General features: G+C 43.1%; 2 protein-coding genes across 3 annotated transcripts in view; both read left to right on the top strand.

Moving 5' to 3' along the window:
* Positions 1-5,488, top strand: part of LOC310777285 (uncharacterized protein) — an 8,660-nt gene extending 3,172 nt beyond the window's left edge. The window contains exons 4-12 of the mRNA XM_083637596.1: positions 1,026-1,128; positions 1,283-1,368; positions 1,467-1,567; positions 2,143-2,213; positions 2,306-2,413; positions 2,520-2,590; positions 2,699-2,816; positions 2,907-3,071; positions 3,173-5,488. Of these exons, the coding sequence (XP_083493722.1) occupies positions 1,026-1,128; positions 1,283-1,368; positions 1,467-1,567; positions 2,143-2,213; positions 2,306-2,413; positions 2,520-2,590; positions 2,699-2,816; positions 2,907-3,071; positions 3,173-4,375 (2,026 nt within the window). The 3' untranslated portion in view covers positions 4,376-5,488. The remainder of the gene's footprint in view (positions 1-1,025; positions 1,129-1,282; positions 1,369-1,466; positions 1,568-2,142; positions 2,214-2,305; positions 2,414-2,519; positions 2,591-2,698; positions 2,817-2,906; positions 3,072-3,172) is intronic.
* Positions 5,489-8,246: 2,758 nt separating this feature from the next.
* The window catches only part of LOC310777523 (tripartite motif-containing protein 3-like), a 28,156-nt gene continuing 12,595 nt past the window's right edge, over positions 8,247-23,807 (top strand). Inside the window, exon 1 of one of the 2 annotated variants that reach the window (XM_083637878.1) lies at positions 8,247-8,381. The gene's annotated coding sequence lies outside the window, so the exon portion shown is untranslated. Of the gene's footprint in view, positions 8,382-21,610; positions 21,758-23,807 lie in introns of those variants that run through there. The other variant, XM_083637879.1, reaches the window with a different exon arrangement.

The raw sequence follows: 23,807 nt of genomic DNA, 5'->3' as shown, positions 1-23,807 counted from the left end.
TGGCAGCAAGTCAATTGGACTATTAATTACTAATTGCTAAGTCAGTCTGAGGTTCTCAACGTGGGATCCTTGTCGGGGCTCCAGGGGGTACACAGAAAATTGATGACTTGTTCATCTTCAGCATTATTTAATTTACAAGAAGCAGAGGTGTGGAATCGAGTCACATGACTTACTCGAGTCACAAATTTGATGACTTTAGACTCGACTTGACAACAATAACAAAAAAAGACTTGCAACTCAATTTGGACTGTAACACCAACTCGTGACTTCACTTGGACTTGAGCCTTTTGACTTGAAAAGACTTGATAAATTCCCCAAGACCAAAAGATTAAAAAGTAATTGTTGTGTTATTTAAAGAAAAGTGTGCCACAAATCAATTAATTTGCTTTCATTTCCTGAATCAACTAATAATAACACGTTCATTCCCATCAAGTCAACACTTCATTTCCCAGATCCACTTTGAACCAATCTGACAGCATTCAATAAAGTTGCAGTAGAGAACCATGAAGAACTAATGTTACATTCCTGAGTGCTAGTTGGAAAAAATGATTCCCATCACATACAAAAAACTATGTGGTGGTCAACAAAAAACAAATTGCAATAGGCTATGCAAAACGTGCAGGTCAGAACTTGCAGACGTAGATGACTTGTTTATGACTTGAAAGTCAAAGTTTAGGACTTGAGATGTGACTGGACTTGACTTGGGACTGGAGTGCAAAGAATTGACTTACTTATGACTTGCAAAACAATGACTTGGTCCCACCTCTGTCAAGAAGTTAACACAATAAGAGAATGTAGAAGAATGACTATTTTGATCATAGTTTCTCTAGGATCTCTCTATCTACAATAAATAGTCATGGGATTCTGGACAAAATAATATCTGTCAATAAAAAGTATTCTCAGGTTTGGGTCCATGAGAATGGGGTCTGTGGCTCTAATGTGGAATAAATTAGGGTCCTATCAAAAAAAGTTGAGAATCACTGGAAGTGATTGCTCCATATCTGTGTCTCTGTCTCCCTCCACAGGCCTGTAAGGGAGATGATAGAAGAAATTAGTTCAGGATGCGGTCTCAGTTTTGGTATGGGGAAACTGAAGGAGCTGTGCAAGCTGCTGCCAGATGAAGGGGAGGTAGGCTATTTATGTCAACAGTTTTAATTTCTTTTTTCATTTTCTAACGTGTCTGCTGTTGATGTGTAATGCTTTCTTCTTGTTGGTAATTGAACCATCATAATAACACAATCTTGCTTTTGTATTATTTCTTTGGCTCTGTGATTGGATGCAGGTGCGGCAGTTGGTCGAGTTTAAGGGCAACCAGTCTGCTCTTCCTGAAGCAGATCTATTCATGTTAATGCTGGTGAAGATACCCAGGTGAGCTCCTCTACCTGAATGTCATTCCATGTGTTTTACAAGTGTTTAATGTCTGTGGTTTTACTAACAATGGAAAAATGTCCTCTTTTGTCTGTTAGCTATGAAGAGCGCCTCAACTGCTTGGTGCTCAAAGAGGAGTTTTCCCCGCTCATAGATGACATGAAAAAATCCATTGCCATTTTGACAACCGCTGGAAATGGTACTGTCTATTTTCCTAGATTTTAAATTGATTGATTGATTGATTGATTGATTGATTAATTGATTAATTTATTTGTTTATTTTATTTATGGATATAGCAGAACAAAGTCCAAGGGATAGAAATGTAAAAGTGTGAACACTTATTTCCAACATGGTCCCTGGTCTTATAAAAACAGGACATACAATAACACATAACATCAAATAAACAAAGTAGAACCATCAACAATAAAAAAGAACAAAATATATAAACCACACAAGTTCAACAACCATTTCAATGACAGGCTCACACATTGCTCTAGTTTACTGGTTTTTAAAACCATTCAGAGAATTCGCAGACTTAATCTCGTTAGGGATCTTGTTCCACTCTCCCCGGTATAGAGGAATGTACTTCTCCCAACTTTGCTTTTCAGATTGGGTGGTTTCAAGTTCGCTATGCTAGCCCTCGTGTTCAGGCTATGAGTCTCCCGAACAAACTGAAAGTACTTAGTAAAATAATTTGGACAAATGATGATGAGAGACTCATCTATCTCACTCAACTATCCCATTTGGAGCTAAATTGTCTTTATCTCCCCACAGAGCTGTTGGAGTCTGATAATCTCCACTCTGTCATTCGCCTGGTGCTGAAGACTGGAAATTACATGAATGCTGTGAGTGTTTAATATCTGATGTTGAAACTTTGCATGGCTGTCCAGTGTTTTTGTCCAGCTCGCAGTGTCTCATTGTATTCATTTGATCTTAGGGTGGCTATGCTGGCAGTGCTATTGGCTTCCGAATGGCATCTCTCTTGAAGTTAGTGGACACCAAAGCAAACAAACCTGGGATGAACCTCATGCATTATGTAGTGATGGCAAGTACAGTTTATCCCCTTGGTCTGATTGCAATGTATAGTCACTGTTTTCTGTATGTACGAATTTCTGTATAATGTTCTCTCTGTACAATCCTACTTACAACAGGAAGCTCAGAAGGCTGATGTGGCCCTGCTTAAATTTGCAGAACAACTCAAACACATTGGTGCTGCAGCAAGGTAAACATTCCTCTTTTTAATTTGTAAGATGCTGTGTATTATAAATGCTTTTTTCTTAGATTTTATTTTATATACATAATCATAATTAATCTTTCTCTATGCTTTTAGAATCAATAAAGGTGATGTTGAAGCTGAGTTTGAAAGACTGGTGAAGAAAGTAGAAGATGCCAAGGTGGACACCGGGAAGCAGGAAGAACTAAAGGCACAGATGGAGCATTTTCTAGAGGTAAAGAAGCCTTTTATGGTTTATTGTCTAATTCTGTAACCTGTGGATGATGAGGGCATATCCTGATGTTCTGAGTTGGTTCCCATTTAGGAGGCTGAGGCCGGCCTGGTTGATACAGAGGCTGATCTTCAGGCATTGAGATCAGTGAGCGACTCGGTGGCAGAGTACTTCTGTGAGGACCCCAGCAAGTTCAAATTGGAGGAGTGTTGCTCCATTTTCAACACTTTCTGTGAGAAATTCATGCGGGCCATCCAGGTAAGCCTATGTGAGCCTGTGTTTTCTCCAGTTGAGGGGCTATCTGAAATTCTTGAAATTCTCTGGCTTGTTCCCTCAACTCTGTGACTGTATTTCTGCAGGAAAACAGGGATCGAGAGGTGGCAGATGTGAAGCGGAGACACAGAACACGACTGCAGAGTGCAGCCAAGCGCAGGTCCACAGCCACTTGCTCCATGAGGGACAAGGAGATGGAGGGTGTAGCACTCGAGTCCATTCTACATAACTTCCTCACCAACCCTGCACATAGGAGGAGAGTGGGAAAGCCCTCCTCTGCCAATGGGACCCCAACCAGTGGCAGCCCCAACGGGAGCCTATCAGAGATCATCCTTCAGGAAAACCTCCCCACTGGAAATCACAGTGGGGGAGACGCAGTTCGGGCCAAGGAGGTGCACAAAAAAGAATGGAATTCAGCCATCAACCTGACAGAGAACTCTCTGCATAAAGATGCCCCATCTGAGAGCAAGGAAAACGATGGGGATCCACATGCTGAAGAGATGAAAACTCATAGAAAACCGGACTACAAAGGTTTTGCACAAGCAACCAATAGGACCAGCAGTTCGTCCTCAGGCAGACCTTTCTCAGTGACCACCGAGGATGATGAGGGAGGGCTGGAACGCAATAGCGAGGAGGAGGCCCAAAAACTGCGTGAAGCGTCCAAGAAAGTTTTGCACTTTCAGAACAGTCGAAGCAGCGTCTCATCAGGGGATCATGGTCTGGATCATCAGAAATCTCCTGGTGCGATTAGCACCTCACCTCGCCAATGCACCTTCAATGACACCTTCGACGAGGACAAAGAAAGACATGCCGAATTGGCTAGATTTCTGCTTGGTCTTCAACTGTCCAACAAGAATAAAATTGACCGGCGCCACACTCTTACTCTGCCTCATAAAGCCCCTACGAGTGAGGAAGAGGAAGATGATCTGTGGGTTCTGCCTCCAGACAGAACTACTAAGCCTAAATTAGGAGCTATAGGGAAGATGATGTCAGGGGATGCTGGTCAATATTCCACAAAACAGCACGTGTTTGATTTTACTGACTTAAAAAAATTTGGTGCCCAGGATCAGAGTTCCCCATCAGCAGAGAAAAAATGTAAACCAAGTGTTCCCTTAACTCTTGTTCCTGATGAAGAGCATGGGGAGGAAAACCAAGATTGCACAACAGTGGAGGCAGCACAAAGCCATCTTCAGAAACAAGGTCAGACTGTCCCACACAAGAGTCCATGGCTTAAGACTGAGACCTCTGGATTTTTTAGCTTTTTTAAACGCCTTGGAAATTTCAGCTAATTGCCTAACAGCAAGGAAACTTTCAATAGGGACACTTGTTGTATAGGCCTTTGTTTGCATTCAAAGTAATCAAAGACATTTAAAGTCATAGGGGAAGCACATCAAAATGTTGTTTTGTTTTATTCATTTAATTAACGCAGATGTGTCGCTGCATTCTGACCCGAGCCCGAGGGTGCCTGGGGACCGGGCCGAGGGCTTATTTTCACATCACTAGCTAGGGCCCGGGCCTGCCTGTTCTTTTGTTATGTTTTAACTGACACATTGTGGTGTTCCAAAGTGTTTTCATGTCATTTTTGTATAGTCTTGATTTGATAGGCTTAGGCTATTCGAAATTGATCAAACACATAAGGTTCTGGGAGGGTGGGGCCGAACATGTAGGGCCTGGCCTGGGCTAGGGCCTAGATTTGAGGCCCGTGCAGGGCTCTATACTAGTGTTAAAACCTGCATATACGAGATAGCTAAATAATTGCCCTCATGGTCGTTTTGTCTTGTCTTTAAATTAAATAATTTAATTTTACACGTTTACATATTGAGGTTGAATGGTTATGAAGGGACTGTGAGAAGGTTCTGGAGATGTGAAAGGAAAATGTTGGTGAAGGAGGTGGAGCATTTTACATGTTATACCACTAGGTGGCAGAATGTAACAGTAACACATGTGTTGCAGGAAAATAGAGAACTGTTATCAATTTGTCAAGCTATCTTCATACATGATCTTGTAAACAACTATGATGGGCATACTCACTGTAAAGTCGATTGAACATTTTCTCACTTTATCATAACATTGTCATAAGAATATAGACATTGTTCATCATTTTATTTGATACAGTATGTGCTAATATGGACATTGTTCTCATCAATTTGATACAAAATGTGCTTTCTCCAGTTAACAGTTAAAATGCCCTTTCCTGCAGAAAGTAAAGTGCTGAGGAATGTGATTGTTGGCTATGAACGTTCAGTGTGAGTGTATAAGGTGGCATCAGAGAAATCAAACTGAATCAAAAATATTGGTTTGATTGTTATTTTTGATACTTTGATGAATTGGTACTTGTATCTTTAAATACGAGAATGGTATTTTTCTTTTCTTTTTTCAATTATAAACATTTTTTCGTCTTCCTCCTCTTTTCCTCCTCTGTTGTCAGAGAAGCACAGCAAATATGCTTGTTATGCTTTCAGGGTCTTTACTCAATTCAGCCATTGTATTGGACTTAAATGGGTCAGTGTTACAAAGGCGGCCTGTATCTCAGCAGATCTGAAGCATGGCAGCTCCATGGCAAAATTAAGGCTGCTGCTAATCCTAAAGAAAGTTGAGGAGAGCTTAGCGTAGACCAGAGCCAACACCTGGTGACCTATTATGATGAAAAGCACCCAGCTCCCTGCGTTTGCCCCTGCTATGCTGCTTGGGGCACTGCCAGGGTCCCTGCATTTGCCCCTGCTATGCTGCTTGGGGCACTGCCAGGCTCCCTGCATTTGCCCCTGCTATGCTGCTTGGGGCACTGCCAGGCAACGGCTGACTCCCAAAAAACAAAGAAAATTCCCAATAAATCATGAGCTGTCCAAAAGATTTCTTTGTTTATATCTGATTCCCTAAACAATGAGAATTGTAGATATGAATACATGGTTTCCACTAGACCACTACATAAGATTGTCACTGTGGAAACAGGTAAACCCTGACTAAGGAACAACAATTGGTATCTGGTAACAGTTTCTGCATACGGATATTTATATAGGCTAAGATATTCGGACATGTTGAACATGATAAACTTCTTATTATAGCATGATTACACATCATACTGTACTTTGAAAAGACCATGAATTTAAACAAAAGTCTTCTGGTTTCACCCTCAGAGTCTAACAAATGGCGGTGCCCTCCACTCTTAAGATGTGCTTGTGTGTAATTAATTTGTCAATAGAAACAGTGTTTCCGCCCACAGGTATTCTTTATTCCTGATTATACAGCCGTTAAATGCCTTTCAGTGAGGGGTGTGGTGGTAAATACAGAGGAGTAGATCACCACCTCGTTCACCACTGATTGATACAGTTGATCTGAAAATAAGCGAGTCAAACTATCAGCCTCATTTAAAAAAGTGGGTAAACTGTCTTTACTTGCGTTTACCCTCCACGATGCCCCTGCTTGCAGTTAAAAACACAACATGTTCTAGTTCCATGAACATGAATTCATGTAATAACTGTCAGGTAATGTAATAACATGTAATAACATAATGCAATAAAAACTCCCTTTATATGGTCTGAAAAATGAAACGGTTATTGTAGTATAATGGGTGCTGTAATAACATCACATTATTGCATCAGCTGGTGATTATAGTTTTTATTATGTAATCTGGACTAACAACATAATACATTACTATATTATTATTTTATTCGTTTATTATTCATATTATTATTACCTCAATTGATATGTTACACCCCAAATAGCTTGTTAATGATGTGACTAATTATGTTATAGGAATTTATTACTAAGTTATTGCATGATCTGGCATTTATTACATTGTCAGTTGCGGTACAAGCAACCATAAGTAATGTTTATAAGTAAATCTAGTGTTAAATTGAATTTGCATTGGCCAAGGCAGTTTATTTTTAAATCTTGTAATCATGTTTTATTTGTACATAAATATATAATAAAGTAAATACATATTGATTCTCCATTTGTGAATAGCTTACAAACATGCTATAAGCCATTCATGACTGGCATGTTCAGCCTTTACAATGAGAGCTACCTCTGTACTGTGTGACCTACAGTACTGCTGCCACCAGACTGCTGCCGCCATCTTGGCTAAACCACGATGGATGCAGTCGCCATGGCAACTCCACGTCTCAGAATAAAAGCCTGAGATGACTGTCTATGCCCCCACCTGCACTGAGCCCCCCCCCCCCCCCCACACACACACAACCCCCCCACTGCCCGCACCACCACACCAGTCTCACTCAGTGCCGTAATTACAGTATCCCTCTTCTCCTCCATCTTTTCATTCATCCCTTTCTATTTCGTTCTCCCTATCACTAGCCTCTGTACAGTGAACCAGTAGCATACACCCCCCCCCCCCCACACACACACACACACACACACACACACCACGCCTCAAAATATCTAATGAAACACATTGCACCCAGAGGACAAAAGAATCAACAACAAAAGCTTTGTTCTTCTTCAGAGACTCATTCCTGGCCCCTCGAGTCTGAATCTTCATCATTTCAGCTTCCTCTGACAGCCTGTACTGTGTATTCTATCCAGACACATCCAGACCCCAACCCCAACCGCCCATACAGTACCTCCACCACCCCACCCAACTCACTGTATCTGTAGGCTATAGCCTACAGACCCCGATATCAAGCTCCCTGCTGCTTTCACGTACCCAGCTCTCCCCCCTCCCCCACACCTCCCATTACAGATTGTACATAGCAATAAGCAATTTGTTTACCCTTAAAAACACAAGATAGGACACAAAACTCCACTGAGATACTGTATGGAAATTTGTAATAGGATTGTTCCATGTTTAGCCAACTTATTTAATGCAGATTTTGACATTTGTGCCAATTATTTTCTATCAAATTCCTTCTTTACACCCTCATAATTCAACCCCTAAAGGTAATAAACAGCATCCATTGTCCTTTTATGGGAAGTGGGTGGTATCTAAGGAGGCCACACCCCTTTGCAGCAGACAGACTCCCCCCTGACTCCCCCTCACTACAGTTCCTGAGGAGGTTCCAACTATTTTGCATATTCTCCGCCCCCTCCATATGTTATTGTGCTCCTAAACTCCTCCCACAGCCATCTGACCAATGCCTTGTGCAAGCCACTCCCCTGCATCTCGTCTTGCTGGCTGGCTGTGCCTTGTTTCCCAGCAGACAGACCCTGCCCTTTCCTCTCTGCCGCCCGGTCGCTCTGTGGATTCTGTGGTCGTGAGAGGAGTGCGACTCTGACAATGGCAAGCGTTCTCTACGGCCTGCGATGCTGCTGACACCCCGCTCCCTCCTGCTGGGAATTCATGTGAGTACACTGGCCATTCTGCGTTTGTTTTTCGTGAGACATTTTTCTGCTTTCTCATCTCGTTGGCAGTGCCATTTCCTTGCATGGTTTCTTTCATTCAACTGGGATGGTAGCTGAATAATTGATTGCTCGACCATCCCATCCAGCATCTGTGCATCAGTAAATCAGAGAGTGTGGCACTGAATATTGACCACTTCCCCCTTTCTGCTGTGATAGCCTATGCTCTGATTTTGTTGGATTCATGATCAAAACACACACAGGTATTTTAACCCAGTCCTGTTTATAAGAGCAACTGTTGCACTATTTCCCTCTACTGTTCTGTAGTATCTATTTTGCTTCCTCAACCAACCCACACACTTCTCCATTTTAGCTCCTAGGCACCCCCGGCTGCTGACTGACTCTGTTGCAGGTGGGTATCTTTGCTGCAGTCTGAGGGCTGGGCTCGTTGATCAAGCATACATGCTCTTTTGTTTAGGGTGATGATGAGTGATCTTTCAGCTGTTTTCTGGTCTGATTTGGTAAGGAGTTAGCCTACTGCAGTCATATAGTCACTGGCTGCCCTATGAGGCAGTCGTGAATCAGCGTGTTTGCTTATGTCACACTCTGGCTCCTTGTTAGGCATTGTACTGCTGCAGCAGAAGCCAGTGCATCAGTTTTCACACCTCTGGCCTGGATTGTGAGCAGATGCTTCAGTGATTCCTTATTGATTGTTCTGTTCTGTAAGATGGCTCATCGGTTTGTGTGAATCAATCTCAGACAGTCACATGTTTGTTTGGTGCAGCTGGAGCAATGCTTGCTGCTTTCGCTGTGGTTTTGCATACAGTGGGTCAGAGGGAGGTTACAGACGGTCCTGGATGCTGTGCCCGAGGGCAGAGTGTCTGCAGTCAGCTCATATGCATGGAGGGAGCGTGGTGGGTCTCAGTCAGGTGATGTCTGGTGGTGTTCTCCAGGGATACAGGGGCTGACCGCATGTATAAGAGAAGAGTGGTTAAAACAGGGCTTTTCAGGCCATAGCAAATGGACTCTGAACTAACGTTAATGCAATCAATCTCAGATGTTTTACTATTGAGGACACAGAGATGTACTCCCCTTAAAGTCCCGAACTAATGAACCTTTGGGTGTGTAGAGTAGACTGCCAAGAACAGAGGACTAATTGTAGTCCAGAATTGATTGGATACAACCTTTGAATGCTAATTTGATTAAAGGCAGGCGTGTGGCAGTAATGAAGATGTAGCTATCTTTTTCGTATAGGAGCAGGCCTTCTCCTGGCATATGTGTGTCAGTTAGTGAAAGGTATTCCTGTCAAAATCAATAACCTGTATGCCAGACCAAGACATGATGTATATTGATGATATTGTTGTTTACCTGATGTGAAATGGTAACATTTGAACTATGCGAGTTAGAAAGTCTTCAACCTGTGACTGTCATAAGCCATAAGATCCTATACTGTAGACCACACTTTAGAGTTTAGATCCTGTCTTTTACATTAGATACAGTATAGTTAATTATATGGAGGATAAGGACTCTGCTTTGCATGTGTTTAAGACCCAAAGTAGATGACTCATTTCATAATTTATTTGATTCTGGCGACAGTAAGGCATTCAATGATTTAAAGTTGCATTAGGCAATATTATTTCATTATAATTTTGGTTGTAGGTCTGATGAAAAACAACCAATCAGGGAGGGTTAGCTAGACCATAACTAACCAATCACAGCACACAAACACGAGTCATTTGGGTTGTGGTCTCTATGTTGCTATGGTTAATATTATTCTTGATGTTGTTTCAAACTCCCTACTGAAGCTTTAAAGCTCTTTACTGTACCACCCTTAAAAAGATCTAGTCTTCATATTTTTAGCTGAGATTATTAGCTCAACCAAATATGATTAAGCTTAGCATCTTGTTTATACTGAGGTTCTTTCATATTTCTAACATGATCTTCTTATGATTATATTAGTTTGAATTTTTACATAATTCTCTGATATTCTCTGTTATTTCTCATGATTTGGTCTCTATGTTTCAGTATCTTCCACTGTATTGACTTTGGTATTAACCCCTATGAAGAAGTATTGTAGGCACACTGGCACAGACTAATGCAGCAGATAATGAAAATCTACCTCTACCCACAGTATTATTTGGGCTTAAGTTACAATACTTTTCCATATAGGCCATAAGTTAAAGCAATGGAATAAATGTACTGTATGTCTATTGTAAAGTAAAGTAATACCAGCTTCTACAATACCTAAATTTCCAACAACGTAAATCACTTCCTCAATGTAGTGGGCTTCATCCTCTTTTTAAAACCACAAATTGCATGATGTGAACAATGAACATTATTGATTATATTATTTCTTCCCATTGAATGCGTCTACAGATTGATCAAAGCCAATAATTGGAGACATCAAGTTGCCTTATCTTTTGAGATGCATTTTCTGAAGCACTTATCATGGCTATGCCAAATTCATTAAGGTCAGGGTTTCATGGTATTATATAATGTACGCGCGCCTAGGGCTTGGCTGCTGCGTGGCCTCGCCTGCCCTATTGCCATGTGCGAGTGTGTGTGTGTGTGTTGCTCACTAAATGTTATTGCATCAGTGATGTCACAATGTCTCCATTATGATATCACTGATGACATCATCAGTGTGTGTCTGTGTGTGTGTGTGCCCCCCTATGACATCACTGATCAATCTTGTCACAATGCCTCCTTGTGTGTGTGTGTGTGTGTGTGTGTGTGTGTGTGTGTGTGTGTGTGTGTGTGACATCACTGCTCTAGCCTGGGTTAGTGTCCTCTAGAGAGAGAGTGGCGTCAGCGGAGGACCAAAATGCAAGAATCATTAGCCAATGAACAGCCAGGAATGGGTCTCGCGCTACTTTTGCATGCTAAAATAAAGCCGATAATGTACAATTTGATTCATTTCAAGGGATGAAAAACCCTTTCAAAGTACAACACTGTCTATTTTGATGCAACTTGACAGTGCTGCTTTTTTTACTGAAGAGTTCCACTTTCTACTTCCTGGAAAAAAACTGGTCCATTGGAGTGAATGGAGATGTCGGAACTCTTCTATTATACGGCTCTGGCCTGGGTAAACCCAGCCCCCACGTGACCTGCTCTCAGACAGACCCTGCTCACTAGTCACAAGCTGTGTGACTGAGAGCAGGTCACGTGGCGGCTGGGTTTACCCAGGCTATCACTGATCAGTCTTGTCACAATGCCTTCTTGTGTGTGTGTGTGCGCTCTTATGACATCACTTTTGACATCATCACTGATCACATCACATCATTAGATAATTAGCACGGGTGCCCTTTACACACCCTGAAGGTTTACTGAAGGTTTCAATTTTATAGATAGATTACAGTTGTAATATTCTTGGTCGCAACAAGGTCTGTCAGCTGTCATATTTAGCATTATGGTCTGTCTCTTTACAGCTAGCATTCAATGTAAATAATGCTCCTCATAGATGTCCTGAGCCACCAATGGTTGTATGAAGTGCCGTAAATAATAATGTTTCTAATGGAGGCCATTCAGCAATGGAACCCCATTACAATTAGAATAAACTTGAAAGAAAAGAAGAACAGAGGCTTATTTGGAACATACTTTATGATAGGGCTGAAACCGGTTTTAATGATAACTGTGATAAAATTCCTTACGATAACTGTGATAAAATTCCTTACAATAACCGTATGCTTTGAAAAACAAGGTAAATACTGTCCATCATCAACCAAAGTTGGCAACCGTCTCCCAGATCCAGACGCGCAGCCTTGGAGAAATGATTTCTATTAGTGTATTAGTACTTTTTGAAAAATCTCAGCACATTTGAACAATACTGTGATAATACTGATACAGTAACCGTGATAATTTTGGTCACTATAATCGTGATATGAAATTTTCATATAGTTTCATCTCCTTTATGATAAAGTCAAGGATGATTAGCGTAGCTTAGCTCAACTATAATGGCATATTAGCTATATGGCGCTGCTGTCTGGACCCTCGGTAAGACGCCCTCCGTCTCGGTGTCGGAGACCCCAAACATGTGCTTCAGGAGCTGTCAGCTCTGTTCTTTGTAAATCGCTGTCATTCAAGGTTGGTTTGTAGGTGGAGGGAAAGTGTTAAATCCACGTTCTGTCTAGGGCTGCACGATAAATCGTATAGTATTTTCATCGTCATCGTTATATGAACATGCACAATAAACACATCGCAAAGACTGCCTGAAAAGCAATGAATAACAAAAAACATTTTATTTACACGTGCCATGCATTCACACTCAGCATGCGATTGTTTTGTCTTATGTTATAAATCCAGTGCACACCTTTCCCTTGCAGCGGTGTGCTCCGCCAAAGCCCAGACATGCGGTGTGTTTCAGCTTGAGTCGCTAACAGAGAGAATCAGAATCAAAATCAGAAGCCATATCCAATGTTTGGGGTTGATGCTTGCATTATTAAAGCAGAAAGACATAGGAAGTGTATATTAGCTACTATGCATACTTCAATGTTAGTTTGTTTATCACAAGTCATATCATCATTGCAATATTGATTGTTATCGCACATCGCAGGTTTCCCTCATATCGTGCAGGCCTAGTTCTGTCGTACTTGTAACTAGAACGCGGCCCTCGTGGTGCGGTGCTCGTCCTTACACACGCTCTGCTAATTGTACAAAGCTAACATCTATGCATTACCCGTGGTATGGGCACGCTATAGCAGTCCTGTGCAGAAACGTGGTAATGATGAGGAGGATTTGGAAAACACCTCATCCTTCTTACATTTTGTAAGAAGGACGTGTGTGTCCTCAGGAGCCGTTCTGTCTGGCTGTGAGTCATGTTATGAACCAAACTCCATAAGCAATAATAGAAAGGACATGGAAAAATAAAGGCCAAAGGCATACTAGCTGTAACACAGTGCACAATTAATATGATGAGACTATGGGATGATACTATGGGAAAACCTCAGCAACTGAACTCAAACACCATCCTTCCTTATACAGTATATTTCCCTTAGTATTCGGCAATGTATCAAAATATATTGAAAATACCTAATTTCAGCTGTGCTTGCAGGATACATTGCAAAGCAAGGTTAATGTTTACCATATCAAAACATGTTAGTCTAAATATAAATGAAGACGAAAGACGCCTGAGGAACCATTCATTTCACAATTGATTCACCTTCTCCATTGCAAAGACATCAGAAAAAAGCTGACATAGCCTACATTTAATACATTTAACAAATTGTATTTGTACAGCCCAACACAATGTCATTACAAAGCAACATCAACTGTGTCATCCACTATTATCAAGTCTCTTGTCATTTTGAAATGTGATTAAAATGCACTTATGCTGTCATTACAATATGTTTTTAAATGCTAACATCACAGGATATAAACATTTAGTATGGCTGACCACAGGTAACCAAAGCCCTGACCCTGCCAGTGTGAGTTACACAGGCCCATATCGACATGCACAGGACATGTGTTGTGAATAACTGAGTGGCCGCAGTACCTCTGTAGCCCTGAGGGGGACGAGGGGCCGTGCCCACCCACGCGTTGATCGACCTTTATGAAATCTGCAGTGCACGCTGTGCCTGCAGGCGGGAAGACTCTAACATGCCGCATTGTATTCTGTCAGCCGGTGTGATAGTGTGATAGTGTGATAGTGAGCTCTCAGTGAGGGACACAGATGTCCCCCCCCTCACAGATGTCTCCCCCCTCTCTCTCTTCCTGTGTCGCTGTTGATTAAAAACACTGAGGACTATTCCACTAGACGGGACGCGGTCGTCCTCCCTCGTTTTCTCACGCAAGTCATGAAATCTTATCGATCTAATGTCCACCGGCAAAGGCTGCTCTCTTCATCATTGCTTGATGCTATAGTACAGTAACATAAGGAAGTACAGTAAGGAAGACAAATAACTAGTGATTGCTGGAAATGTAGAATATGACAATGACTGCACAGATTTTATCCCCCAAATTTTTTGGTAAGAAATTTGTTAGATGTATAAAGTTTTGCTCTGCATTCATGCATGAATTCAAGCCGTTATGGGTTGTCAGACTTAGGTCAATTACAGGCATACCATATAAATATACAGTGAGCCCAATTATGGATAGGGATTGTTGGCATCACTTACAATATCTCCCTGTAGCTAAGCTATAACCATTAAAAACAAAACTATACAATATGAAAGCATTGGTTTCAATACAGATTGTATACGGAGTCTGTTGTCCTCGGTAGGCTTATACTGTATGTCAAGAGAATGCTTTTTGCTCATTATGTGCAGCATAATGTGGTAATGATATATAGAGGGTAATGCATGGAGACAGACCCCTTCATCTGATGCAGTGAAGTGGAAGAAGAAGAGCTTGTTAGAGGAGAGGTGGCTGTGTTAGCGTTTTGTATGAATAATGATTGATGAGTCATCGGAGAGCCACGCTGGCCTCACAAAGACCCCCGACACTCTGCAAAACACACACATGTACTCTTTCATTTATCACATGTGGTTTTCTACCAGAGAAGAGTCTCAGGGTCGGCTCGTTTGCATTAGCCAGATGGTTCTCCATCTATCCACTTGGGCTCTTTAGACTTTTATTGCTCGTACAAATGGGACAATTTCAGTAATGCAATGACTCATGCATGGCCCATCTCTTCATTAGCCGGCATCATATTTGCCCCTATTGACATAATGGTCACAAGTTTCCAATTCCTTTTTTTTTTATTTGCTACCTAGAGCTAGCCTGGGTAAAACCAGCCTCCACGCGACCTCTGTGTACTATCAGTCACGAAGACAGGCATAGTCTGTGATGTCACGTTGAAGGCTGCGTTCACCCAGGCTCACCTAGACCCACATCATGAATTCATGATATGACCATCATGATAATCTGGAGACTAAAATAACGATATTGGTACTGTATTTGTTGCATGTAGAAAATCAAGCAGATAAGATAGTTACAGTGATGCAGATAATGTGTTGTTGTTATGTAATCTGTCTGAGTTTCTTAGTATAATGTCCCTCTTTGTGGTAAAACTCAATTAAAATGTACTTGGCCCTCTGTAACTTCTCTCTCTCTCTCTCTCTCTCTCTCTCTCTCTCTCTCTCTCTCTCTGTCAAACACAGAGTCGATCTCTATTTCATGTTACACACTTTCTGTAGAACTGGACAAAATCAGGAAAGGGAGAGTTTAGCTTTTCAAAATTAGATCTTAGCTCTGCCCAGGGACACTGCATGGAGGAACAATTACTGCATGATGACATGCGCGCAGGCAGGCACACAACAGATGTGGATGGAAAGATAAACTAGGGTCTATATTTAAACACAATCTTGACGGCACATCACCGAAGGGCCAACACTTCCTACATCAGGTCACTAAAGACTCTCTACCAGTCCACCGCACAGCCGGCTGCTGAAATAAATCAACTCTTGGAAGACAGTCTCAAGTCCTATATACTGCGGTGACTCATATAGCTATGACTGGAGAGAAGCAGAATGTAGGATTAAAAGTCTGGTTCCAAATAATGGTACATACCGGTACATCAAAACAAATGCTGACAGCAATTGAAAGAATAGATGATCTTGGATTACTTCGAATTTGAAACAATGGAAGAGGAAGTGAAGGGGAAAATCCATTTATGGCACTGGAAGAGCTAACGTCCTTTCATCATGGATAGTTGTGGTCGTTGGAGATATTGATACAGACACTATACAAATGACAGCCTGCCTGACTATATTGCATGTTTAACTTCATACTATATCGATTTTTGGAAGCAAATAAATTAAAAAAAGTAACTGAAATTGATCAGACTGACTTTGAGTAATCCTATGAATTATATTGCTGTTTGTAATCGGAAGCAGTCTTAGTTTAGTAGATTAGCCTTCGGAAGTAACCTGGCCATCTTTCCTCACAGCTGCCGACAGAGTGGCTTCCCAAGAGGTCAGGTTGTGTAGGGTGTTTCCACAGGATCTTAGGTAATGGCTCTCATAAATAATTGAACGCTGTGGGTGAGACAAGTCCATCCTCCATTCAATCCCACCATTTGTTGGTGGTTCTAAGAGCGAGGAGCGTTTCCTCATCGTCAACAGATAGCATTACTCACGGCAGCCATTAGTCACGATGAGGGAGGAAACATGTCTTTGGTTTATTCATTATACACTTTTCAAAGTAGAATGACGCGGGACTAGCAGAAGTGACTCAGTACTGTGAGTCTGAGAGCAACGGATTGCAAAGTGCATGTTGGCTCTGTAGTACACAGCTTCCAGCTTCCAAAGCAAATAGTATTTTTGGGGAGAGGTGACGAACGGGGCATGGCTACTTGCCCTCATGCAGTGGACTCAACCCTAGCAGATTAGGCTGTGAGCCAGTGATACTCAACTTGTGGCCTGGGGGGCAGATGCGGCCCGCGATAAGGTGCAGAGTGGCTTCCCAAGCATGTTCTAATTCACAATTAAAACTAACATCAAATTAAGTTTGACTGAGCTCCAGATAAATTGTCAAATATTGCCGCCTCCTCGCTGCCCAGGCAATATTTGTTATGTTAGGACATAACTAACTTTTTCTTTTAGAGATCCTTTATTGATTTGTTTGGGAAGAGAGTTTACTGAATTGTGAAGTGAACAAACTGACTTTCTAACTTTTGTTGTGTTTTTGTTTGAACTCTTGGTGAATATCATCTATAGTTTGGTTGATTATTTGACTTGCCTGTAAAGGACATACTGTAGTTTCTTGAGTGGTTTTCATTATACTGTACCGCCAATACACCAAATTTATATTGAACTTCCCTGTTTGCTTTGTCACTCTGATTATTGCTTTGATTATTTGTTTGCATTCAGCTTGGTGGTTCAGATTGAAGCTATCTGGGTTCATGGCAGAGTGTAACATTAATATTGTCAGACTGAACTCCAGCTGGCACCCAAAAACCTACAATCCATTACAAAAAAGATGTTTGTTTATCACTTCTGTCATTTTGCAAAACCAAATTGAGTATCCCTGCAGTCACAGTGTGAGCGATGTTTTGTCTGAATGCAAGCCCATGTTGCTGAAGTCCAGTTAAACAGTTTATTCTAGGCAGGCTTGTCCTCAGGTGAAATGTATGATAGGTTGTAATACACAAACAACTCACCTCAAGTCTTTACAGTCTGACATACCAAAAGCAATCATTTTCACTACTAAGCAGAGTAAGAAATTGTGTCAAGTCAGATTCGACTTGACTGTGCAGTGGCCATGTGTGTACAGTAAGTGTGCTGACGGTGTCATCAGAGGCTGGGATAGGGGAGGGCGATATGGCGCTAAAATAATATCATGGTATTTCAGGGTATTTCTGCGATAACAATATTCTTGGCGATATGAGAAAATACTAAAAAATATTTTATTATTAATTTCAATAACATACAATTGCAACAAAATAAGTCTTATAGTTTTATATGTCAGCATAAACATAACAGTTTGTCTTCAAATATGCCTTCAAATATTACCGTGGTTTGTTGTTGCACGTATGCTCTTTTGACCAAACCACTGCCACACATTGCTGTGCGTACGTCACACCGTTACGCAGCGTAACACTGTGATGCGATTACATCAAGTTGGAATGTTGCCATTACCACAAGATCATGATATTCATTTTTGATGATATGAATATGAATTGTAACGATATATCGATAACGATACAATATGGCACGCCCTAGACCAGGGATACTCAACTTGTATCACTGCCCTAGACTGTGAGATACAGTAATCCAGATGGTAGACATGGCCTGCCCTGAACCCTGTGCAGCTGGCCATTAAGCCACTTAATGCAGAGTGAGAGTCCTGTATGCAGTCACACAGCCTATAGGCCTGACTTTACAACAACACTCTGTCTGTCTGTCTGTCTGTCTGTCTGTCTGCAGTCACACAGCCTATAGGCCTGACTTTACAACAACACTCTGTCTGTCTGTATGCAGTCACACAGCCTATAGGCCTGACTTCACAACAACACTCTGTCTGTCTGTCTGTCTGTCTGTCTGTCTGTCTGTCTGTCTGCAGTCACACAGCCTATAGGCCTGACTTCACAACAACACTCTGTCTGTCTGTCTGCAGTCACACAGCCTATAGGCCTGACTTTACAACAACACTCTGTCTGTCTGTCTGTCTGTCTCTATGCAGTCACACAGCCTATAGGCCTGACTTCACAACAGCACTCTGTCTGTCTGTCTGTCTGTCTGTCTGTCTCTATGCAGTCACACAGCCTATAGGCCTGACTTCACAACAGCACTCTGTCTGTCTGTCTGTCTGTCTGCAGTCACACAGCCTATAGGCCTGACTTCACAACAGCACTCTGTCTGTCTGTCTGTCTGCAGTCACACAGCCTATAGGCCTGACTTCACAACAACACTCTGTCTGTCTGCAGTCACACAGCCTATAGGCCTGACTTCACAACAACACTCTGTCTGTATGCAGTCACACAGCCTATAGGCCTGACTTCACAACAGCTGTCTGTCTGTCTGTCTGTCTGTCTGTCTGTCTGTCTGTCTGTCTGTCTGTCTGTCTGTCTGCAGTCACACAGCCTATAGGCCTGACTTCACAACAACACTCTGTCTGTCTGCAGTCACACAGCCTATAGGCCTGACTTTACAACAACACTCTGTCTGTGGCTTTTACTGTGACAGATATTATGAAGAGAGGAAATAGCGTGGCATATTTACTCGTAAAGTTGACTGTGTCTGTATGAAGTGCTGAACTTGCAGTTCCCCGGTGTGAAGAAGAGGACAGTCAGTCATATGCCGACAGCGATATTTCAGTATACCTCTAATTTAGGCCCCTAGTCTGCTGTCGCTATCATGTCCAATCATCACCAGTACATCTAATATTATAACAGATGGACTACCTCCTTTATTTTAAAATGTACCAATCTTGGGAAGAACAACTGATTGAGATTGCCATCTGGCTATCCTCTGTTGTGCATTATTAAATTGTAAGCTGAAACCTCTTTTGACATGGGAAACGTTCACAATAGGTTGCTTGTACAAAATCTTTGTTGTGCATCTGCAAGGATTTCTCTGAGGTTCACTTTATTGAGCATTTATCTTTTTCTCCCCTGTTTATTGTTCAATGTCTTGTGTTATTTCGCCCAACACGATCCAGTCTCTCTCCAGCCCTGTAGACGTTTAGGCCTATGTGACTAGCTGGAGCTCTGTAGACATTTAGGCCTACGTGACTAGCTGGAGCCCTGTAGACGTTTAGGCCTACGTGACTAGCTGGAGCCCTGTAGACGTTTAGGCCTACGTGACTAGCTGGAGCCCTGTAGATGTTTAGGCCTATGTGACTAGCTGGAGCCCTGTAGACGTTTAGGCCTATGTGACTAGCTGGAGCCCTGTAGACGTTTAGGCCTATGTGACTAGCTGGAGCCCTGTAGACGTTAAGGCCTACGTGACTAGCTGGAGCCCTGTAGACGTTTAGGCCTACGTGACTAGCTGGAGCCCTGTAGACGTTTAGGCCTACGTGACTAGCTGGAGCCCTGTAGACGTTTAGGCCTACGTGACTAGCTGGAGCCCTGTAGACGTTAAGGCCTACGTGACTAGCTGGAGCCCTGTAGACGTTTAGGCCTACGTGACTAGCTGGAGCCCTGTAGACGTTTAGGCCTACATGACTAGCTGGAGCCCTGTAGACGTTTAGGCCTACGTGACTAGCTGGAGCCCTGTAGACGTTTAGGCCTACGTGACTAGCTGGAGCCCTGTAGACGTTTAGGCCTACATGACTAGCTGGAGCCCTGTAGACGTTTAGGCCTACGTGACTAGCTGGAGCCCTGTAGACGTTTAGGCCTACGTGACTAGCTGGAGCCCTGTAGACGTTTAGGCCTACGTGACTAGCTGGAGCCCTGTAGCGTTTAGGCCTACATGACTAGCTGGAGCCCTGTAGACGTTTAGGCCTACGTGACTAGCTGGAGCCCTGTAGACGTTTAGGCCTACATGACTAGCTGGAGCCCTGTAGACGTTTAGGCCTACGTGACTAGCTGGAGCCCTGTAGACGTTTAGGCCTACGTGACTAGCTGGAGCCCTGTAGACGTTTAGGCCTACGTGACTAGCTGGAGCCCTGTAGACGTTTAGGCCTACATGACTAGCTGGAGCTGCAGTTGGGGGAGAGAGTGTGTGTTTAAAGACAGATCCTCTTTCTGTGGTGAGGCGAGTGTGGGAGGAACTGAGCTAAGCAGGGACTGCTGAGGGCAGGAAAGAGGGGGGCTGTTGCAGGCCCTGGAGCGGAGTGGAGGCTAGGCAGCATAGAGAGGGGAGGAGCCTGAGGGCATTGGCTTCCTCCTGATGTCACTGTTCAGCTGCTGCAATTCAGAGCCCATGTGAAGGGGAACGCGGCTGGAGGGAGGGGGGCGTTTTCGATGGGGCGGGGGACGAGGGGAGGGCAGGCGGAGAGGAGCGCTAGCTGGGTGTGTGTGTGGACAGTGAAAAGGATCATTCTGCACACAGCTCCACAGTCAGTACTAGGCCTTGTAATCATTCGACAGGCAGCAACAATGGGACTCGGAGAAAACCCGCCCAATCTGCATGCCGTCTTCCATGGCTGAGATCAGGGCTGCTGATGCTGTGAGGGTTTGTGTGGTTGAGAGAAAAGGAATCGGGACAACGGAGAGGGAGAGGGAGAGCGGTGGGGTGGTGAGTTTGGAGCTGTGGCCTGCTGGAATGCCATTGTTATAGGCCCGGCCCGCTGCTCTGCTCTGCTCTGCTCTGCTCTGGGACAGCTGCCTCAGTCTGGACCCAGCTTGTCCATGTGAGAGAGGCGAGCCAGCTCCCTCACTGTACCCCCCCCCCCCCCCCCCCCCCCCCCATCTCCCCACAGACAGACAGGTGGTGCCTGAGCCCGGTCGGCTGGGAGTCAAGGGGAAGGAACTAGGAGGAATTTGGGGGAGTGGCGTGTTTCTTAGGGCTTCCTCTTTTCTCTCCTTCCTCTCAGAGACGCAGGGGCCTAGCTGAGTTTGTTAAGGCATGCACTGAGTGGGGAGCTGCTGTAGTTCTACTGGCCGTGCTGCTGTAGTTCTACTGGCTATGCTGCTGTAGTTCTACTGGCTTTGCTGCTGTAGTTCTACTGGCTGTGCTGCTGTAGTTCTACTGGCTTTGCTGCTGTAGTTCTACTGGCTGTGCTGCTGTAGTTCTACTGGCTATGCTGCCGTAGTTTTACTGGCTGTGCTGCCGTAGTTCTACTGGCTGTGCTGCTGTAGTTCTAGTGGCTGTGCTGCCGTAGTTTTACTGGCTGTGCTGCCGTAGTTCTACTGGCTGTACAGCAAAGCTCCTGTAGGCCTGGCAGTCAGCCCCATCAAAGGGCAGATTGGGAGATAGCTTATGTAGAAGCCACCTGGAGGGATGAAAGATGAGGCGAAGCTGAGGCACCGTAGGCTGTGATGCAGGAAGAGGTGATGGGTGAGTTGACATGGCTTTTGAGTGCGTATTTCCCCCCCGGATTAGTTGGATCTAGGTCAGCTCTGATATCACCAATTGCATTTGTGTGATTTGAATGCTTCCTCAGCTGAGTGGGTCTATTTCTACTCAGTGTGCACATTGGCCTCTTCTGTTTCTTACTTTGTGCTGTCTAAGAGTGCAAAAGTCATCCATTGTATCCAGGGAAATGCAATATGATGAGTTTTTGGTTGACCTGTATCATCTTTCTGCTACAGTACATCAAACCCAGCGAGCCTTTTACTGATATACTATATTTTGAAGTGAATTAGGTTGTTCTCGTAAGATTGAGTCTCTTTTTAGATTTGTTATTAAGTTTGTTTTTTCCTATTTTCTCAAATCTGACATGACAGTTGCGAAATCCATAATTCAAGTTGTTAGCCTCCAGATCTCAGGACACAGTATTCTTTATCAGTGGTGTTTGAATCAGTGTGCTGAGCAGGAAGGGAATAGCTTCCAGTGGAATTTGTGCTATGTTTTAAATCAACCAAAACCCACCCAGCGAACTGGAACTTCCTTGGTTTGTAGGCGTATTTATAACTGAGCATCACATGACCTAACGTTAAACTAGCTTTGGCCACATCATAACAACATAGCCAGGCAATGGGAAATTCCTTATAGACAATGTCATACAGTGGTGTTATGAAGGAAATGTGCCGGAAAAGTGAAAAAACACCCTAATTTCCTGTAAGCCAGTTAAGTAATAACTATATACCATCCATAGCAGAGCATTTTTAGAGGTGTTGTAATACAGTCAGTTTTTATGGGCTCATCTTTTATATTGAATATGAGTTTGCACTATGCTTGATTTTGTTAAATGTTAAGTTAAAGGTTGTGTGACTAAGCTTTTTTCTTGGCACCACTGATTGAACTCAGAATTCATCCGACATCAGTGAGTTCATTTCCATGTAAATATTCCCCCTCCAAATGCCATCCATCTGTAATGAAATCTAGGTGAAGAGGATGGAGAGCTTTTATTTCACGAAGCACAGTGAAGTCTCAAGGTTCTCAAAGGCTGGTGAAATAAAACGGTGTGAATAGAGAGCTAGTGGCTCGTGGTTTGTGTCACATTATCATTTGACCTTACAGAGATCGGAAGCAAAATACTCAACAAAAGAACTTGGAAAATAAAAACGGAAAATATTCGGTTAACGCGACCAGTGGAATTTGAAATTTTCCTAAAGTCACACAGACTAATTGAATAGGAATGTGGGATACAGATTGATGCTGTTTTGTAAGCAGTGTTTACTGACCATGTTAAAGCAGTATGTCTGTGTTTCTGGCAGTGCATGTAATCCTTGATGTATGTGCTTGTGTGCAATACGACAGATAATCTGTGCTTGACCCACTGATACAGTTCCATGTAATAGCATATCTGCCACCATCTCCACTTGAACGCCTAGGCGGGCATCCACTGATCTGGGATCTGACTCATGTTAAACGGGAGACATCATCATGTGTAGTTCAAGACTTCCAAGAATCAAACGAGAGATGTGCAAATGCATGGAATCAGGAAGCCATAAGATCTAAAAGATGACTTTTGTATGCATTGTTATCATCATCAGGTCGAGTGGCTTCCTCGGGCAATGATGGATCTCCATTCTTCCCTCGCCTGCATACACGTTCCAATTTCCCCTGCAGTCAGCCCGGTGTCCCGCCTTAAAGTGTCCACATATGTTAGTTGCTGTCTTCCCCTTCTTTTAGTTCCGTGTTCCCACAGTACCAGCTTCTGTGGTACTGATTGTATAGTCATATACTCATACAGTGAGTGCCACTCACCCTGGGCATCCATGTTTCCCCTTCATATCCTTGAGGCATGTGACGAATCGCCATGCATATGATTACACAACTGGACTGTATAATTACCTTGACTAAGAGTTCTGTTCTGTGGTGTTCTATTCACTTTTCTTCACACAACCTCTGGCAATGCTGCATGTTTGTGAATAAAAGAAACAGGAAAAAGGCTCATCCTAGTGACACAGTTTTACAGAGGCTGGGGGAAGCATGAAATGCC

The sequence above is a fragment of the Poromitra crassiceps genome, assembly GCF_964638095.1.
Source record: "Poromitra crassiceps genome assembly, chromosome: 5".
In the NCBI taxonomy this organism is placed as follows: domain Eukaryota; kingdom Metazoa; phylum Chordata; class Actinopteri; order Beryciformes; family Melamphaidae; genus Poromitra; species Poromitra crassiceps.
This window is presented reverse-complemented; position numbering and strand designations above follow the sequence as displayed.